At 40.8% G+C, this 19,983-nt stretch overlaps 1 protein-coding gene across 1 annotated transcript in view; it reads right to left on the bottom strand.

Annotated features, from left to right (window-relative positions):
* SYCP2L (synaptonemal complex protein 2 like) overlaps positions 1-19,983 on the bottom strand; it is a 115,214-nt gene that overhangs the window by 92,331 nt on the left and 2,900 nt on the right. Inside the window, exons 3-8 of the mRNA XM_047859581.1 lie at positions 18,805-18,942; positions 18,309-18,428; positions 15,257-15,361; positions 13,950-13,974; positions 884-969; positions 678-766 (exon numbers count right to left, since the gene is read on the bottom strand). Of these exons, the coding sequence (XP_047715537.1) occupies positions 678-766; positions 884-969; positions 13,950-13,974; positions 15,257-15,361; positions 18,309-18,428; positions 18,805-18,942 (563 nt within the window). The remainder of the gene's footprint in view (positions 1-677; positions 767-883; positions 970-13,949; positions 13,975-15,256; positions 15,362-18,308; positions 18,429-18,804; positions 18,943-19,983) is intronic.

A 19,983-nucleotide genomic window follows, 5' to 3' on the forward strand; every position in this document is an offset into this window, starting at 1 on the left:
CACGGTCACGGATACAGGTTCACATTTTAGAATAGGGTACTCGTTTTCCCCTTTCCGCAGCCACACAGTACAACCTTACCCCCAAATGTCAATGTCCCAAGAACTACAGAACTGTAACAGAGTCAAAAAAATTAAGAATCCATTGATTTCATTGTTGAAAAACAATATAAATTCCACGCTTTACTGGCGTAGCTCAAAGTCGGTAGCCTTTGAGCATTTGCTCTTTACCAGATAATAGGCTCATCACTGCCAATGGTTTGCCGGATTCGACCTGTATAAAAACTGTCAGTCAAGGCTCCACTTTGCAGGTGAGCAAACAAAGGGGGCAAAACCAGGATTTGAAGCCCCACAGTCTGGCTCCAGAGTCTGTACCCTGAACACGTGAGTCACTAATTCACATTCACAGTGGGGAAAAAATGGTCTATAGCCCAAGAAAGCACTTCAGCTCACAAACCTGATAAACATATTACTAAAAAAGAAAAGCCTAGCAAAGTCCAGTCCTCCTTCACTACTTAGCATAGTGCCTGATATAGGGTAGGTGCACAAAGCATTTACTGAAAAGAAGCAATAAAGTCGTCAAGTCTAAGGAGAACAAAGGTTGAGGTAGTACAATCCAGAGATTGTACAATTGTACAATGCCCTTCCGTCATTCCATCATCGAGTACAACCTCACTTACATGAGACGACATGGGCCTTCCAACAAGGGGAGTTGTTTTCTCTCTTCCCGAGGTACAGCATGCAAAATGGAGTTCAAAGTCTTCAGAGCCTGTTTGGAGTTGGAGAAAGTATTCACGGGGAAGACACAAACATGGAGAGCTGGGCACAACCTTCTCTAAGGTCTCTAGAGCAACGGTTAACAACTGATTTGTTACTCGCAACTCACCTCCTGTTGAATCAAATGACTCACAGTCTTTTCTGTCACCAGAAATCCTAAGGTAAATATGAAGGAACTCAGCATCTGAATTTTTCCTGAAATGACAATTTTAAAAGAATCAAACTGACGCTAAGACAAATAAGGAGACTCCCACACGACAGGAAGAGGCAAAGACTGGAAAAGCCGTGAGGGCAGTAAACATGTTAGGAATTAAAACAGCCTGGGCAATAAAACCTGGACAAAACGCACCGGCATTGCATAGACTCTCATTCAGCAAAACAGCAGCATCCACGAAGTGTGACTGTGTGGGATTATCCTATCTCAAGCAAAGATACTTTTTTTGGTCCAGACTGAGGGACAAATATACAAAGGGCAGCTCCTACACACAGTTTTCTGTTGTTGCTTACGTTTGTGCATTTTTAAAAAATAGATATTTGTAATGTCTTATTCAAACAGAAGGCTTTTAATAAAATGTTGGCCTCTATGAAATAGCACAATCATAGAAATTTCAACAGCTACTTATGTCAGTGCATGGTAAAATGAATATGTGGTTATCCTTCATGCTTATGAAACTAGATTTGCGATTTCATTTATGCACATCAAGATATAAAATGATGGTGGTAGTTTACAAGCTTCTGATAAGTGCAAAAATTTATGGTAAGGTGATAGCATTACTTTGCTAGGTTCGAACGTGCAATTTTGATGTATGTATTATCATAGGTAATATACTCAACCCCCATATAATTCATGAAACTATAGGAACCCAAACCAGAAAATAGAAAAGAGATTCCTCTTTCATCAAAAAAAACCAAAAAACAAAAAACAAACAAAAACAAAAACCAGGGGCGTCTGGGTGGCTCAGTTGGCTGAGCAGTTGAGCGTCCAACTTCGGTTCGGCTCAGGTGGTGATCTCACAGTTTGTGGGTTCGAGCTTCGCGTCGGGCTCTGTGCTGACAGCTGAGAGCCTGAAACTGTCATAGATTCTGTCTCTGTCTCTCTCTGCCCTTCCCCAGCTCGCTCACACACTTGCCCACTCTCGCACGTGCTCTCTCTCTCTCAAAAAATTTAAAAAAAAAAAAAGCAAGCCAGATGGATACTGCTAGATGATCTTTGGGAACCAGAAATTTCGCTAATGGCTGAGCCAACAACTTGCCTGCCAGCTTAAAACTTGAGGAAAGAGCCTAAATGTCCATCAACTGATGAATGGATAAAGAAATTGTGGTTTATATACACAATGGAATATTACGTGGCAATGAGAAAAAATGAAATATGGCCTTTTGTAGCAACGTGGATGGAACTGGAGAGTGTGATGCTAAGTGAAATAAGCCATACAGAGAAAGACAGATACCATATGGTTTCACTCTTATGTGGATCCTGAGAAACTGAACAGGAACCCATGGGGGAGGGGAAGGAAAAAAAAAAAAAAGAGGTTAGAATGGGAGAGAGCCAAAGCATAAGAGACTGTTAAAAACTGAGAACAAACTGAGGGTTGATGGGGGGGTGGGAGGGAGGAGAGGGTGGGTGATGGGTATTGAGGAGGGCACCTTTTGGGATGAGCACTGGGTGTTGTATGGAAACCAATTTGTCAATAAATTTCATAAAAAAAAAAAAAAAAAAAAAAAAAAACTTGAGATTTCAGATGGACAGCAGGGATCCTAAAGACCTTTATGTACCAGGTTAATTAGCAAATACCAGATGCCAATCTTTGCCTTTAAATAGTAAAGAGAAACTGACAAACGCAGCGCTACAAAAAAGGAAGGAGGGGGCACTGCCATCACGTAGCAGAAGAGGGACTTTCAAAAAAGTGCTTACTTCAGGAAACAAAAATTTAGGAAGCATCTTGTCACAAAAAACTTCAAAGCGCAGGAAAGAGAGGCCCCACGCTCAAAGAGCCAGCATAATAAATCACCTGGCCTGAGACACAACAGTGTGAAAAGCACCTGGGGGGAGGGGACTATATGTTGAAGAGACTTACTTACTAATCTCAGAATGTGTGGTAGAGGGGCAGGTATCTTTAGGAAATTTCTCCAAGAATAAAAATGCCGGCGGGCACCATTTCTCTCCCCACTCCCAGCTTACACAGCTGGACACGTACGGGAGCCAGCAGCGACCCTCTCAATCTTGCTAGCACCCCATGCCCCACCCCCAAAGCTCCCTTACGGACCTGCTCCATCCAACCCGCCTGCCTCAGCAGCCATCCCTACAAAGTGGGTCCTGCCCCGACACCAGGCAGGCAGCCCCGGTGGGGACCAGCACCACTCCAAAGTGTGTACTGCCCTGGGGAGAAGAGGAGATAATCTCGCACACCAGTTCGCCCCCGTTTCCAGCAGCTAAACTGTTCAGCTGGTCACGCAGAAAGAAAGCAGTGACTGCAGCAAGGACGCTGATTGCAGATACCTAGTCTGACTACCAGCCCATCCACCAATAAAAGCCCTGTGAGCCACATGGGGAGAAAGCCCAGTCATCTGATAGACCCACACAGAGAGGCTAATTGCCGACAGCTAGCCTGACTGCTGATCCTGCCGATATAGGAGCCCAGTGGCCTTGCACAGGCCCCTTATCACGGCATGGACCAAACCCTGCCCAGTGTGCCCACGGTAGGCAAAATGGGTCGTTGCCGCTGACCGGGCTACAAGCAAACACAGCGAGACACAATAGTAACTCAGCCCATCACTTGTAGGGTTGTCTAGGAGACACCCCTGGATTGTCTGGTTCTGATGACTGAGGGACACAGCCCTACAGGGAACCACTGAACCTCTTCTACACAAAGCAACTGCTTTCATCAGGAGGAGATGTAGCGGTCTTCCCTAACACATAGAAACAGACAAAATGAGTCAGTATTCCAAATGAAAGAACAGGACAAAAATCACAACACAAGAGCTGGAAGAAACAGATAAGCACTAAAGAATTCTAAGCAATGGTCACAAAGATACTCACTGGACTTGCGAGAAGAGTGGATGAACTCAGGGAGAAGGTCAGCAAAAGACAGAAAATATAAAACAGTCAGGGATGAAGGATCCAGTGACTGGAAAAACAAAACAAGATTTAAGAAAACCACTCGAGGGAATCAGCAGCATATTAGAGGAGACAAGAGAACAGCTCATGGATCTGGAAAACAAGGTCATGGAAAAGAGCCAAGCTGAACAGCAAAAAGTAAAAAAAAAAAAAAAAAAAAAAAATGAAAATAGGTAAGGGAACTCATCAAGCGTAGTAGCAGTCACATTATTGGGATCCCAGAAGGAGAGAAGAAAGGGGCAGAAAACTTATTTGAAGAAATAAATGGAAAGTTCCCTAAACTGGGGAAGAAAACCAACATCCAGATCCAGGAAGCACAGGGAACTCCTAACAAGATGAACTCAAGAAGGTCTACACCAAGACACATAATAACTAAAAATAGCAAAAATAAGAATTCGGAAAGCAGTAAAGGAAAACAACTACATACAAGGGAAACCGCATGAGGCTATCAGCTTTTTTTTTTTTTAGCAGAAATTTTGCGGGCCAGCAGGGAAAGGGATGATACAAAGTGATGATATGAAAAAAAATTTATAACCAAGAATACTCTACCTCGCAATGTTATCATTCAGAATAGAAAAGGGGTTTCCTAGACCAACAAAAGCTAAATGTATTCATCACCCCTAAACCAGCCTTACAAGAATTACAGGGAATTATTTGAGTGGAAAAGAAAGGCTAGAACTAAAAGCAAATTACAACAGGAAAAAAGTCACAGGTAAAAACAGACCTTTTATTAAGGTAGTATATTCATCACTTATAAAGCCAGTATGGAAGTTCACACACAGAAGTAATAAAGTTTGTCATATCTCAAAAAACAGTCAAGGATATGCAAGATAAAAATATGACATCACGTACATAAAACAGGGGTGGGGGAGTAAAAATTTAGTGCTTTTAGAATGCATTCAAACTTAAGTGACTGTCAACTTAATAAAGACTGCTATACACACAAGATGACATAAACCTAATGGTAACCACAAATCAAAAACCTCTAACAGATACACTTGGGTTCCTTTCTATTTTTTATGTATGGGTAACTCTAGAGAAAGCCTTCAAACCACAAGGAAAGAAGCCAGAAGAAACAGAGCTACCAAAACAACCCGAAAACAACGAACAAAATGCCAACACATCCCTCTCAAATTACGTTAAATGTAAATGGACTATTTCCATCACGGAGAAGATGGCAGAGTAACAGAACCCTAAGGCGACCTCATCCCACAGTACAACTTGATCATACTCAACAGCATAGATAATCCAGAAAACCACCCAAAGACTGGCACAACAAACACCATAAGTAAAAGGTATAGAAGAGGCCTTACTGAAGAGGGTGGGAAGGGCAAAGAAGCAGTGGGAAACAAAACAGATCACAGCCATCCACATTGGGGCGGGGGGCCAGAAGTAGAGAGGAGAGAGAAACATACTGTCCTGCTAGGGATCCCACACCAGGAAGACAAGTCCCCATAACAACTGGCTTTGGGAGCAAAGGGGATAAACTTTGTGAGCCTTATGACCAGTGGGACTTAAAGCCTGGAGTTATAAAAACCAGTGGACTCTGTTCTGGGAGAGCCTGGAAGGCCCTAGAAAGCTGAGTCTCCACCCTTAAAGAGACAGTACAAACAGTCCACGGAGTTATAGCATAGAAGTAGCAGTTTGAAAAACTCCTGAGAAATACGGGAAAGAGTAGTTTATATATTTTGGAGCATGTCCTGGAATGGCAGGGGTTGATGAGGGTCTCTCCAGGCACAAAGGAGCTGGAAGGCACCATCTTCCTCCTCCACTCCCACCTCCCCCCCCCAGAATAAACACACAGCTACCTGAAGGAACCAGCACAGCACCAGCATTCACTACCTAACTTGCTTACACCACACCCTGCCCCCTGCCAGGCTTGCCTCAGTCCCAATGCTGCAGGTCCCCTCCCACAAAAGATTGGCACAAACCTTGCCAACACCACGACTCCCAACCTAAATGTTTTGTGGGGCCTTGGTCCTGGTGGTGGTGGTGGGGAGCCCAGCAGAAGCTGGAGGCACACCTTGTTAAAATTGCACACCCTGCCCACTTTGCACACTTTGTGGATCTGCCCAGGCCACCCAAGTCCCAGCAGCAGCTGCCAGTCTCATTTCATAAATAATTTGGCACACACCTGGTCAAAACTGCAGGACCCATCCTGGCGGGGTACCAAACACCGCCCACAACAAAGAGAGCCTCTGCAGATAACTGTACCGAAGGAAAAAGTAGACAGGACACAACAGCAGGCCACACACAACACATACAGTGACAATCCCTGAAGCATCAGGTTCTGGTAAACAGGGGGCACTGCACTGCAAGGCAATACAGGACCTTTTCTTCACAAGGCCATTACTTTCAAGATCAGAAGACATAGCGGACTTTCCTAACACAGAGAAACAGACACAGAATTGGACAAAATGAGGGGACCAAGGAATGTTCCAAATGAAAGAACAGGAAAAACCACAGCAAGAGACGTAAGCAAAATGAATATAAATAATATGCCTGATAGAGAATTTAAAGTTGCCATCATAAAGATACTCCATGTACTTAAGAATGGAGGACATCAGGGAGGCCCTTAACAAAGAGATAAAGAACCAATCAGAGATGAACACAATAAATGAAATTGAAAATACACTAGATGGAATAAACAGCAGGCTAGAGAAAGGAGGGGAGTGAATTAGTGAGCTGGAGGACAGAGCAATGGAGAGTAGTCAAGCAGAGCAGGTGAGAAAGTTATGCAAAATGAGAATAGACAGATTGAGGGAACTCAGCAACTCCATCAAACATTAACATTCATATTATAGGAATCCCAGAAGGAAAAGAGAGGAAAGGGGGCAGAAAACCTATTTGAAGAAACAATAGCTGAAAATTTCCCCAATCTGGGGCAGGAAACAGATCCAGAAGGCACAGAGAGCTCCCAAGAAAATTAACCCGAGGAGATTTACACCAAGACCTACAATAATCAAAATGGCAAAAAAAAAAAAAAGTAATGATCAAGAGAATTTTAAAAGCAACAAGTGAAAAGTTACATATTAAAAAAAAAAAAAAAAAACCCATAAGGCTATAAGCTGATCTTTCAGCAGAAATTTTGCAGGCCAGAAAAGAGTGGTAGGATATATTCAAAGTGCTGAAGGATAAAATTTGCAGCCAACAATACTCTACCCAGCAAGGCTAGCATTCAGAATAGAAAGAGAGATAAAGAGTTTGCCCAAACAAAAGTTAAAGGAGTTAATGACCACTAAATCTTCCCTACAAGAAATGATAAAGGGGACTCTGAATAGAAAGCAAAGACTAGGAGTAATAAAAGGAGGAAACAGAAAAACAGTAAAGATAAGTGTATCTGTAAAAATCAGTCAAGGGACTTCTAAAATAAAAGGATGTAAAGTAGGACTCATAACTAAAACATGGGTTGCAGGAAGAGGAATAAAGAATGGGTTCAAAATTGAACAACCAGCAACTTAAAATAGACCACTATATGATGAAGATGTTATACACAAAACTAATGGAAACCACAAGTCAAAAACTAGAAATAGATTCCTTTCTCTTTATTTTGGCCTAAGTGTATCACTAAAGAAAGCCAACTAATTGTGAGAACAGAAGAAAGGAACACAGGAAAACTACAAAAAACACCATAAAGTAACAAAATGGCAATAAATACATACCTATCAATTACTTCGAATGTAAATGGACAACACACTCCAATGAAAAGGCACAGGGTGATAGAATGGAAAAAAGACAAAAACAAAAACAAGACCCATCTATATGCGGTCTACAAGAGACTCATTTCAGACCTAAAGACACCTGCAGATTGAAAGTGAGGGGATGGAGAAACATTTATAATGCAAATGGATGTGAAAAGAAAGCCAGGGTGCCGACACTTGTATAGGAAAAGATAGACTTTAGGGGCGCCTGGGTGGCGCAGTCGGTTAAGTGTCCGACTTCAGCCAGGTCACGATCTCGCGGTCCGTGAGTTCGAGTCCCGCGTCGGGCTCTGGGCTGATGGCTCAGAGCCTGGAGCCTGTTTCCGATTCTGTGTCTCCCTCTCTCTCTGCCCCTCCCCTGTTCATGCTCTGTCTCTCTCTGTCCCAAAAATAAATTAAAAACGTTGAAAAAAAAATTAAAAAAAAAAAAAAAGGAAAAGATAGACTTTAAAACAAAGACTATAACAAGAGACAAAGAAGGACACCTTATAATCTTGTCTCCTTGTTGGATGGTCTCCTTTATAACAATTGTAAATATTTATATATTCAACATAGAAGCACCCAAATACATAAAACAATCCATAGAAAACATAAAAGAATCAATAGTAATGCAATAGTAGGGGACTTAATGCCCCACTTACATCAATGGACAGATCATCAAAACAGAAAATTAACAAGGAAAGAGTAGCTTTGAATGACACACTGGACTAGATGGACTTAACGGATATATATATTCAGAATATTCTGTCCTAAAATGGAATACACATTCTTTTCAAGTACACATGGAACATACTCCAGAATAGATCACATATTAGGCCACAAAACGACAAATACAAAAGAGACTGAAATCATACCATGCATCTTTTCTGAACACAACACTATGAAACTAGAAATCAGCCACAAAAAAATCTGGAAAGAGAATACATGGAAGTTAAATAACGTGCTACTCAACAATGAATGGGTCAATAAATTAAAGAAGAAATAAAAGACAAAGGAAAGTGAACACAATGGTCCAAAATCTTTGGGATGCAGCAAAAGCTCTTCTAAGAGGGAAGTTTCTTTTTTAAGAATTTTTTTTTTCAACGTTTATTTATTTTTGGGACAGAGAGAGACAGAGCATGAATGGGGGAGGGGCAGAGAGAGAGGGAGACACAGAATGGGAAACAGGCTCCAGGCTCTGAGCCATCAGCCCAGAGCCTGACGCGGGGCTCGAACTCACGGACCGTGAGATCGTGACCTGGCTGAAGTCGGACACTTAACCGACTGCGCCACCCAGGCACCCCTAAGAGGGAAGTTTCTAGCAATACAGGCCTACCTCAAGAAGAAGAGTCTCAAACAAATGACAGAGCTAGGGGAAAATAAAAACACCAAGAACCAGTAGAAGGAAGGAAATAGTAAAGATCAGAGCAGAAATAAAACAAACTGAAACAAACCAAAACAAATAAAAAAAAAAAAAAAACCAATAGAACAGATTGAAACCAGGATCTCGTTCTTCGAAAAGAACAAAATTGATAAATCTCTAGCTAGACTCATCCAAATAAAAGGACCTAAATAAAATCACAAATGAAAGAATACCACAAAAATACAAATGATTATAAGAAATTATGGAAAATAATATGCCAACAAATTGAACTACCTGGAAGAAATGGATCGATTCCTAGAAACATAACTTTCAAAACTGAATCAGGAAGAAATAGAAAACTTAACAGACTATTACCAGCAAGGAAATTGAATCAGTGATCAAACAATTCCCAACAAACAAAATTCCAGGCCCAGATGGCCTCACAGGGGAATCTACCAAGCATTTAAGGGATAGTTAATACCTATTCTTCTCAAACTATTCCAAAAATTAGAAGAGGAAGGAAAACTTCCAAATTCATCCTCAGAGGTCAACATTACCCTGACACCAAAACCAGACAACGATAAACAAACAACAAGGTGAACTACAGGCCAGTAGCACTGATGAACACAGACACAAAAATCTTCAAAATACTAGCAAACAGAATCCAAGGATACTTAAAAAAAAAAAAAAATCATTCACCCTGATCAAGTAAGATTTATTCCTGGGATACACTGATCCCACTCAATGGGGAAAACTGAGAGCTTTTTCCCTAAAAGTCAGAAACAAGACAAGGAAGTCCACTCTCACCACTTTTATTCAACATAGTATTGGAAGTCCTAGCCACAGCAATCAGACAGCATAAAGAAATAAAACGCATCCAGACTGGTAAGGAAGAACTAAAACTCTATTTGCAGATGACATGATGCTATCTATATATTGGAAAACCCCCTAAAGACTCCACCAAAAAACTAGAATGGATAAATGAATTCAGTAAAGTCACAGGATACAAAAGTCAGCATACAGAAATACATTGCATTTCTATATACTCATAATGAGGTGACAAAAAGGAACAAAGAAAACAATCCTGTCGACAATTGTACCAAACAAAATTGGTTAAATTTATTCCTAAGAGGTAAAAGACCTGTACTCTGAACACCAACGAAAAAAATTGAAGATGACACAAATGAAAAGATAGTCCATGTTCATGGATTTGAAGAACATTTTTTAAATGTCCATAGTATCCCCAAAGCTATCTAAACATTTAATGCAATCCCTATCAAAATATCTACAGCATTTCTCACAGAACTAGAACAATCCTAAAATGTGTAGGTAACCACAGAAGACCCCAAATAGCTAAAGCAATCTTGAAAAAGGAAAAGCTGGATGTATCACAATCCCAGTTTTCAAGTTATACTACAAAGCTGTAGTAAACAAATCAGTATGGTACTGGCACAAAAATAGACCTATAGATCCACAGAAAACATAGAAACAAATCCATGATTATAAAGTTATTTAATCTTTGACAAAGGAGATAAGAACATGCAATGGGAAAAAGACAGTCTAGTAACAAATGGTATTGGGAAAACTGGACAGCCATATGCAAAAGAATGAAACTGGACCACTTTCACCACATACAAAAATAAACTCAATGGACTCAAGACCTAAATGTGAGACCTGAAACCATTAAAACCCTAGAAGAGAGAGAGCACAGGTGGTAAGGTCTCTGATGTCAGCCATAACATTTTTCTAAACAGATCTTCTGAGGCAAGGGAAATAAAAGCAAAAATAAACAGCTGGCACTTCCATCAGAATAAAAAGGTTCTGCACAGTGAAGGAAACAACCAATGAAACTATAAGAGAACCTACTGAATGGGAGAAGACACTTGTAAATGACCTATCCCCAAGAAGGGTTAGTGTCTAAAATATATGGAAAATTTGAACACCAAAGAAATAATTCAATTAAAAAAGTAGGAAGACATGAACAGACATTTCTCCTAAGACAACATACAGATGGCCAACCGACACATGAAAAGACGCTCAACATCACTCATCAGGGAAATGCAAATCAGCACCATAATATGCTATCACCTCACACCTGTCAGAATGGCTAAACACAAGAGACAAGTGTTGGTAAGGATGTGGAGAAAAAGGAACTCTCTTGCCCTATTGGTGAATACGGACTGGTGTACTCACTGTGGAACACAGTATGGAGATTCCTCAAAAAATTAAAAATAGAACTACCCTATGATCCAGTAATCACACTACCTAGGTATTTACCCAAAGAATCCAAAAAAACAACTAATTTGAAAGGATATATACACCCCTATGTTTACAGTAGCATTATTTACAATAACCACTTAATAGAAATAGCCCAAGTGTCCATCAATAGATGAATGGATAAAGACATGGCATATATACAGTAGACTATTACTCAGCCATAAGAAAGAAGTCTTACCATTTGCAACAACATGGATGGATCTACAGAGCATAATGCTAAGCAAAATAAGTCAGAGAAAGACAAATACCGGATGACCTCACTCCTATGTGGAATTTAAGAAACAAACAAGGGGGGAAAAGACAAACCCAAATAATGAACTGGTAACTGTAGAGAACAAGCAGATGGATACCAGAGAGGAGGTGGGTGGGGAATGGGTGAAATAAGTGGAGTAGGGGCACACTTATGATGAACACTAAGTCATGTATAAAATTGTTGAATCACTATATTGTACTAATCTATTGAAACTAATATAACGCTGTATGTTAACTATACTGGAATTACTTAAAAAAATTTTTTTTAACGTTTATTTATTATTGAAAGACAGAGTCAGAGCATGAGCAGGGGAGGGGCAGAGGGAGAGGGAGACACAGAATCCAAAGCAGACTCCAGGCTCTGAGCCGTCAGCACAGAGCCCGACGTGGGGCTCCAACTCACAAACTGCGAGATCATGACCTGAGCCAAAGTCAGATGCTCAACTGACTGAGCCACCCAGGCGCCCCTGGAATTACTTTTTTAATAAAAGGCAGAAAGAAACTGGAAATCAGAAAACATATTAGAAAAAATGAATTTGTAAATTTTCAGGCTAAAAAAAAAAGTCAATATATAGAAATTTGTTCCTACACACTAATAATGAACTAGAAGAAAACACAAATTGAGAAAACAATCCTATTTATAATTTCCATTTTTTAAATACCTAGGAATTAATTTAACTAAGGCGATAGACCTGTACTCTGAAAACTAAGACATAAATGAAAAAAACTGAAGACACAAATAAGTAGAAAGATATAACTGAAAAAATATTGTTAAAATGTTCATACTATGCAAAGTGATCTAAAACTTCAATGCAATTCCTATCAAAATACCAGTGGTATTTTTCACAGAACTAGAAAAAAATAGTCTTAAAATTTGTATGGGACCAAAGAAAGACCCCAAACAGCCAAAGCAATCTTGAGAAAGAAGAACAAAGATGGAGGCATCATGCTTCCAGGTTTCAAACTATATCACAAAGCTACAGTAATCAAAGCTGTGTGGTACAAGCCCAAGAAACGGATACATAGAGCAATGGAACAGAAGAGAAAACGCAGGATAAACCCATGCTTATCTAGTCAATCTACACCCAAGGAGGCAAGAATATCCAATGTGGATGTTCCTGGGGATGTGGAGAGAAGGGAACCCTTGTGTACGATTGGTGAAAATGTAAATTGGAGAAACCAGTGTGGAAAACAGTATGAAGATTCCTCAAAAAAAAACCTAAAAATAGGAATACCGTATGGTCCAGTAATTTCACTACTAGGTCTTTACTCAAAAAAAAAAAAAAAAATTAGAACACTAATTTGAAAAGATACACGCACCTCTATGTTTATTTATAAGAGCCAAGATCAGGAAGCAACTTAAGTGTCCAACAGTAGATGAATGGATAAAAAGGGTATGATATACACTATGGAATATTACTCATCTAAAAAGGAGATCTTGCCATTTACAACAACATGGATGGATCTAGAGCATATTATGTTAAGTGAAATAAGTCAGAGAAAGACAAGTACTGTAGGATTTCACTTCTATGTGGAATCTAAAAAACAAACAAACAAATGAAGAAACAAACAAGCAAAAAGACTCTTAAGTACAAAGAATAAATGGGTGGTCGCCAGAAGGGAGGGGAGTTGGGAAGGTGAATTGGGGAGGCAGACAAAATAAAGGGGATTGAGAGTTACAAACTCCCAGTTACAAGTGACAGAGAGTCACAAGCACAGCTTTGTAAGAGTGCTGACAACGCTAATTCCATCTCTGGCCTCCATCTTGTCCACATCTACACCATGACCTCGCTCAAGGCTACGTGTTGCATGCCCTGAGGAGATTAACGTGCCCCGAGGAGATTAACGTGCCCCGTGACCTGACCAGAATGCAGGAAGTCTTTCTCTGACCTTCCCTGAAGTGGCGCACAGAAGACCCCACTTCAGATAACCACCCTGTGACCACACCACCATGCCCCTCACCCTATAGAAGCTGGGGATTAAGGTCCGGACTTGGCGGATAATAGCCACATAGCTCAGGGATCGTTTGTCCGCCCAGTCCCCCCTGGTAAGTTACTCTGATTAAAACTATGTAAACAGGATGGAGTGGTTTGCTTTGTTTTTTGGTCTTAGAGTACCTTCTTGGTCTGGAGGAGATCCTCAATAACATTACAATAATGGTGTAGGACGCCAGAGAGACTATACTCATCACAGAGAGCATCAAATAAGGTACGTGACTGTCAAATCACTATGTTGTACACCTGAAATTATGTCAGCTGTATTTCTACTAAAAATAGGAATTTACAATATTTAAAACTAAATAAAAGGCAGAGACATACTTTACAACAAAATCTCTGCATTGCAATATGGCTACCATTAGATGGTCAATACATCCATGTACTTAAACCTATTGTACTTTTATAGGTCATTTAGGCAAATATTTATTTACTGTATGCCAGAATATTTTACTAATGAAAGATAGTCAATCAGTGGCAAATAATATACTTACCTTTACTACTACTTCTGGAAATAACCTAGTAAAAAAAGAAAAGCCTTATATTATGTTTCAGAAGCATTATCAACTATAACTTTAATCCATTAATGCTGATATTTCTCTAACAGGCGGGACTTGACTTTATTTTTTTATTTTTTTTTAAATTTTTTTTTTCAACGTTTTATTTTATTTTTGGGACAGAGAGAGACAGAGCTTGAACGGGGGAGGGGCAGAGAGAGAGGGAGACACAGAATCGGAAACAGGCTCCAGGCTCTGAGCCATCAGCCCCGAGCCTGACACGGGGCTCGAACTCACGGACCGTGAGATCGTGACTTGGCTGAAGTCGGACACTTAACCGACTGCGCCACCCAGGCACCCCTGGACTTGACTTTAAATCCAGTAGAAAAAAAGTTTAGGGGTGCCTGGATGGCTCAGTGGGTTAAGTGTCCGACTGTTGATTTCGGCTCCGTGATTATGATCTCACGGTTCACGAGCCCAAGCCCCGCATCAGGGTCTCCGCTGTCAGTGCAGAGCCTGCTTCAGATCCTCTGTCACCTCCCTCTCCCTCTGCCCCTCCCCCACTTGTGTGCTCGCACTCTCTCAAAATAAATAAACTTAAAAGTTTAGAGAAATCCGGGGTGCCTGGGTGGCTCAGTCAGTTAAATGTCTAACGATAGTTCAGGTCATGATCTCATGGTTCCTGAGTTTGAGCCCCACATCAGGCTCTGGGCCATGGAGCCTGCTTCGGATTCTGTGTGTGTGTCTCTCTCTCTTTCTGCCCCTCCCCTGTTCTCTCTCTCTTAGAAAATGAATAAAACATTAAAAAAATTGTTTTAAAGTTTAGAGAAATCCTATTTGACCTTCAGGCACTATTAAAATCAGCATATCATCTTTAAACAGGTGAATAATGTATATATGAAAATAAATAATTTTTCTTCCATAGCATTGGTTACATAGTTTCTATTTCATATAATATTTTTTTTAATGTTTATTTTTGAGACAGAGAGAGGCAGAGCATGAACGGGGGAGGGTCAAAGAGAGGGAGACACAGAATCCGAAGCAGGCTCCAGGCTCTGAGCAGTCAGCACAGAGCCCGACACGGGGCTCAAACTCATGGAGTGTGAGATTGTGACCTGAGCTGAGGTCGGATGCTTCACCAACTGAGCCACCCAGGTGCCCCAATTTCATATAATATTCTAAATACTAGATAGGAGTCTTGGTAAAACCCACATCTAAGAAAAGACAAGTGTTATAAATAACTTGAAGATTCCTGCAAATTACCAATGGTATCTGTTCAGTGACGAATCCACCCCCATCCTTACCAAGGCTGTGTCAAAGAAGTCTTCTATCACATTAATCAGGGATGGGTCAGACACTGGATCTGCCATGGTCAGAAATTCTATTGTTCTTTCAAACCAGGAAACCATGTACACAAGAGAAGAAACACAGTTTCAACCTTCTAAGACTCAAACTTCTAGGCTTTATTCAATACCGTCTCATAATTCCAGTAAGAACTAGAGCAAAATAGTTTAAGGTTTTTCTAGGACATTTTGATTCGACCTGGCTCTAAGACCTCCGTCTAGAACTCTCCAGAATGAAGACCTATTGTTACAGTGTGGCACTAAGAAGCTCTCAGATACCAGCAAGAGTTGGAGATTTGGCCAAGAGGGATGCCAGGAAGTCATAGGCGGGGGGCTAGTGATTAAAGATTAAGAGATAAATGAGCCTCCCCACACAGGAGCAATTCTTGTCTTGAAAGCTGTAGAAAACGTACTATCAAAGGAGGCGCAGAATTCGGAACATGCTAGAGAAGTACGTTAATACAGTAACTATGCCTCAAGCCTTTCTTTTGTCAAAAGCGTCCAGCCAATTGGAGATTTGTTTTTCTACAGGAACGTATATGCAAGTTCATATTAAGCGGCTAGGATTGGTAGGATTTAAGATACACTCCTACAACATTGATTCAAAAAAGCGAAGGCCATCTTTGGACCACTTTTATTTTTGCTTAGAAAAAAGAACAACAACAAAATCCTGTGGGCATAGTTTGAAATCCGCAACTGAACGTGGAGTAGGAGGAGTTTGTGATGAAAAACGCTTACAGGAGTGAGGCCTTGGAAACTTCGTCCACTTGGCAGCCAAGAACCCAAAGCACCCCCAGCTGGGGACCATGGACATAGCAATCAGGTCCCAACCTTGACCGCACATTAGGAAAACCTGGGAGGCTTTGAAACACCCTGATGCCTGGGGCCCCTCACAGACCCAGGAAATCAGACTTGCTGGTGGTGGGACACAGACAGTGCGCGTTAAAGCTTTCCAGGTGATTCTAACGTACAGCAAGGTTGGAGGGCCACTGCTGTGCTCCCAGCGATGCTCCTTTTATCTCACACCAAGCAAAGATTTGCATTAAACTGAATCGTCCACCTGCTGGGGCAAACTTTTCTCTGATAGCCTGAAAAGTGTCCCTCTATACAATGAAATTCACCGCTAATGCCACATTTCCCCCTTCCTATATTCATAGGCAGAATTTTATGCTTTTAAGTGCATTTTTGTCACCACTCCACTTACCAACCCAAATCGTATCCCCCTCCCAAGCCCACAAAATACACTGAGTACAGGTAAAGAGATGTGAGGGAAAAGCCACAGTATTTGATTGAGACTTGCTACCAGAAGTCACTCTCTGGACCCATTATGTGCCATGATCATACATGGTCTAACAGATTCACCAGTTTCCCCCACAGTTGTGTGATTACCAGAAACACGAGACAAAATGGTTATTTACAGAGGTAATAGCTAGTATTCATTATGCACACGGTATAGAACAAGTTGCTTAATCCTCCTGGATCCTAGGGTACAGGACTAAACATGTTCCTTTCCATGGGAAATTCTTATTCTAGAGAAATAACTTCCCAGTATATTTTGTGCTGACCTGCAAACATAATTGGCTTTAGAAGTACAGAATCTAGTATCCCAGCCCCTCTGATCATACCAATGTATTTTCCTTGACCAACACCTACATGAAACAAAACATGCTTTAGAATGTGTCTAAGTTACGGCTCAGAAATTTCCATCACCAATTAGAAATTTCCATATTCCACTGGAATTCGGATTGCAAAAACTCCAGTGGAGACTTATTTGATTGGACTCTTTAAATCTTGGAAGGGTATTTTAAAATCTAAATAGGAAATTCAGGTTGGGATAGTTCTTAACTCATCCCCCTGCCTCCGCACGCCCCACCCCCCCCCCCCAAAGAAAACCATCGGCCCGTGGTTCCAAGTTACCCGTGAGACATCCTGCTCCATTTCCTTTCAAGTTTTACCTCCTTTTCCCCATTTCCTGTTATCTGCACTGGTAAGTGTAGGAAGGAATTAGGTAGCACTACATGCAAAATGAAATATATACAATTTGCCTAAGCATAATCCTTAGATCTACCCCCGCCCTGTAAGCTCTTTTAAAGTCCCTGAGAGGAATTAAGGAAAGCCTGGTCTTTACTTGGTCTCCACCAAGAGATCTTTATTCCTTCCCACAGAGAGGAATTTACAGTAAAGAAAAAAACAAAAACAAAAACAAAACAGAGCAATCTCCCTGAGCCAATCTGGCTTTAATAAACTTCAGGTACTAGAGTCCAGGGGGTGGGAGAAAAAAAAAAAAAAAATCAAAGATTTTAGAGCCAGCCAGATCACCCTCTTGCCGCTCTACCTTCCCTTCCCTCCTCACCAACAAATGGAACATCTAACAGCTGCAGAATCTCATCTCATAAAAGGGAGAGGCACCAAGAGATTTCCTAGTCTGTGTTGCTTCCAGCAACATAATAATATAAAGGCACTCATAATAGTACCCGCTGGTTAACCCCTAAGAACCAGGATAAAATTTCACAACTGCAGGACTTAGAACGAACAAAAAAATGTGTTTGCTCTTTGTGTTTTCAGACTCAACTGAGATCTCTGAAGTTGGAAAAGTGGGCTATGGCGAGGGGAAGTATTTGATCCTTTATCCGGGTCCAATGTGGTTACTAATTCTATTAAAATAGTTATAGAGCCTTTGGTGGGGGGTTGGGGGGGATGGAGAATAGCTTACTCCCTGCTCATCCTGTATTTCCAAGTTCAGTTCACCAATTTAAACATGTTATTACAGCAACTGGCTTGTCAAGGGGAGTAGAGAGTATGACCGACTCATTCCTGCACACTCCCCAAGTGCCCTGCCCAGCACATACATCAGGAAACCTATGCAGAATTTTTGATGGATACAGGCAGTACGCACATTATCAATTTCGGCTCAAATTTGATTTCAAAGGAACAGAAAACACCAAACTAGATAACGGATTTCACACCCGTTTAAATTACCCAAAGCCACACAAGATCAAAACAGGACACTTATCTTTGGGATCAGTCCCTGCTGAATTAGCAAAGGCTCATCTTCTTTGACACCATCAATGCAGAATCGCTGAATACATTTCAGCAACAGCGAAACATACTGAAATTCCTTTTTATCCAGTTCCTGGGTATTAGACCACACAAAGATAAAGCCTTACAATGCAAGTTAAGGGAATAGATCCTAAGCGGCCTCATCACAAGGAGATTTTTAAATTTTACTTAAGTTATCTCGCCACCCAACGTGGGGCTAGAACTGACAACCCCTTTTCTGACTGAGCCAGCCAGGTGCCCCTCATCACAAGGAAATATTATCTATTTTGTATCTACAGGAGATGACGGATGTTACATGCATTATAAAATGATTACCACAACAAGCCCAGTCATTGTACCATACAGCTTAGACTTACATAATGTGCGTCAATTATAGCTCAATGGGGGGGGGGGGGAAGCCTTACAAATAACTACACATTGTTGTTCCACCCACAAAACAACTTACTTGCCTTAGTTATTGACCTATGAAGATGGTAGAATACAAGATGATTGTATTTTTGAGGACTGTGGCTTGCTCCCTCTTGAAAATAGTCTTTTATTTTCTGAAATCCTTTACCATGGAAGGCATCAATAATAAGCGACTGAAGCTGGAGAGTTGATAGTTTGCAAATTATTCCCTCCCCCAAGAACATTTCATAGCAACATTTCTAGCATTATCAATAGTAATTCAGTGTGAAAATTAGAGGGCAAATATAGATCGTTATTTCCTGAACAGTAAATCATTGAGCCAATGGTTGAGTTTGCCGGTTTAAGATAGCAGTTTGCAAAATGTGGTTCCCGGACCACCAGCAGCATGGGCTTCACCTGGGGACTTACTAGTAATCAGAAACTCTAGGGTAGAAGCCTTCATGCATGCTAACTCTGAGAGCCACTGACTTAAGGAGAATTATACTTAAGTACAGGTATCTGCAGAAGAGACTTTATCCTCAGTCATGTTAGAAATTCTAAAACACTAAAAAATTCAAACCTATTAAAAGCAACCTAAATGATCAGAATACAAGAAAATGAACTCAACAATTACAGATGGAAGTCGACTAAGGATGCAAATTGTCATAATGAATGCACTTCTTCTTCTGCCTGAACATTAGGAAGATATACTTCTAAATACATATATTTGAAGAGACACTTCCTTAAATGTCTGTACTATAAAGATAGGATTTTTTCATTCAGTTCAGTCCAATCCTACATGCTAAATTACCAATATACAAGATCATTTTAATTTTTTTAAATGTCTACTTATTTTTGAGAGAGAGACAGAGTGTAAGCAGGGGAGGAGCAGAGAGAGAGAGGGAGACACAGAATCTGAAGCAGGCTCCAGGCTCTGAGCCATCAGCACAGAGCCCAACGCGGGGCTCGAACCCGCAAACTGTGAGATCGTGACCTGAGCCAAAGCCAGACGCTTAACCGACTGAGCCACCCAGGTGCCCCTACAATATTATTTTAATAAGGAAGCAGTTTAGTGCATACAGCCCCAAATTCCACTTATTCTCACTACTGGCAAATGGAAAGCTAGCATTTGAAATTAAACGTGCCAACAGCACATTTACAAGTGAACCTTTTTGTGCCAGCTGTGTTGAGTGTTCTGCAGATGTTCCCATTTAATCCTTACCACCACCCGGAGAGGACAG

Source organism: Prionailurus viverrinus, chromosome B2 (assembly GCF_022837055.1).
Source record: "Prionailurus viverrinus isolate Anna chromosome B2, UM_Priviv_1.0, whole genome shotgun sequence".
Taxonomy (NCBI): Eukaryota; Metazoa; Chordata; class Mammalia; order Carnivora; family Felidae; genus Prionailurus; species Prionailurus viverrinus.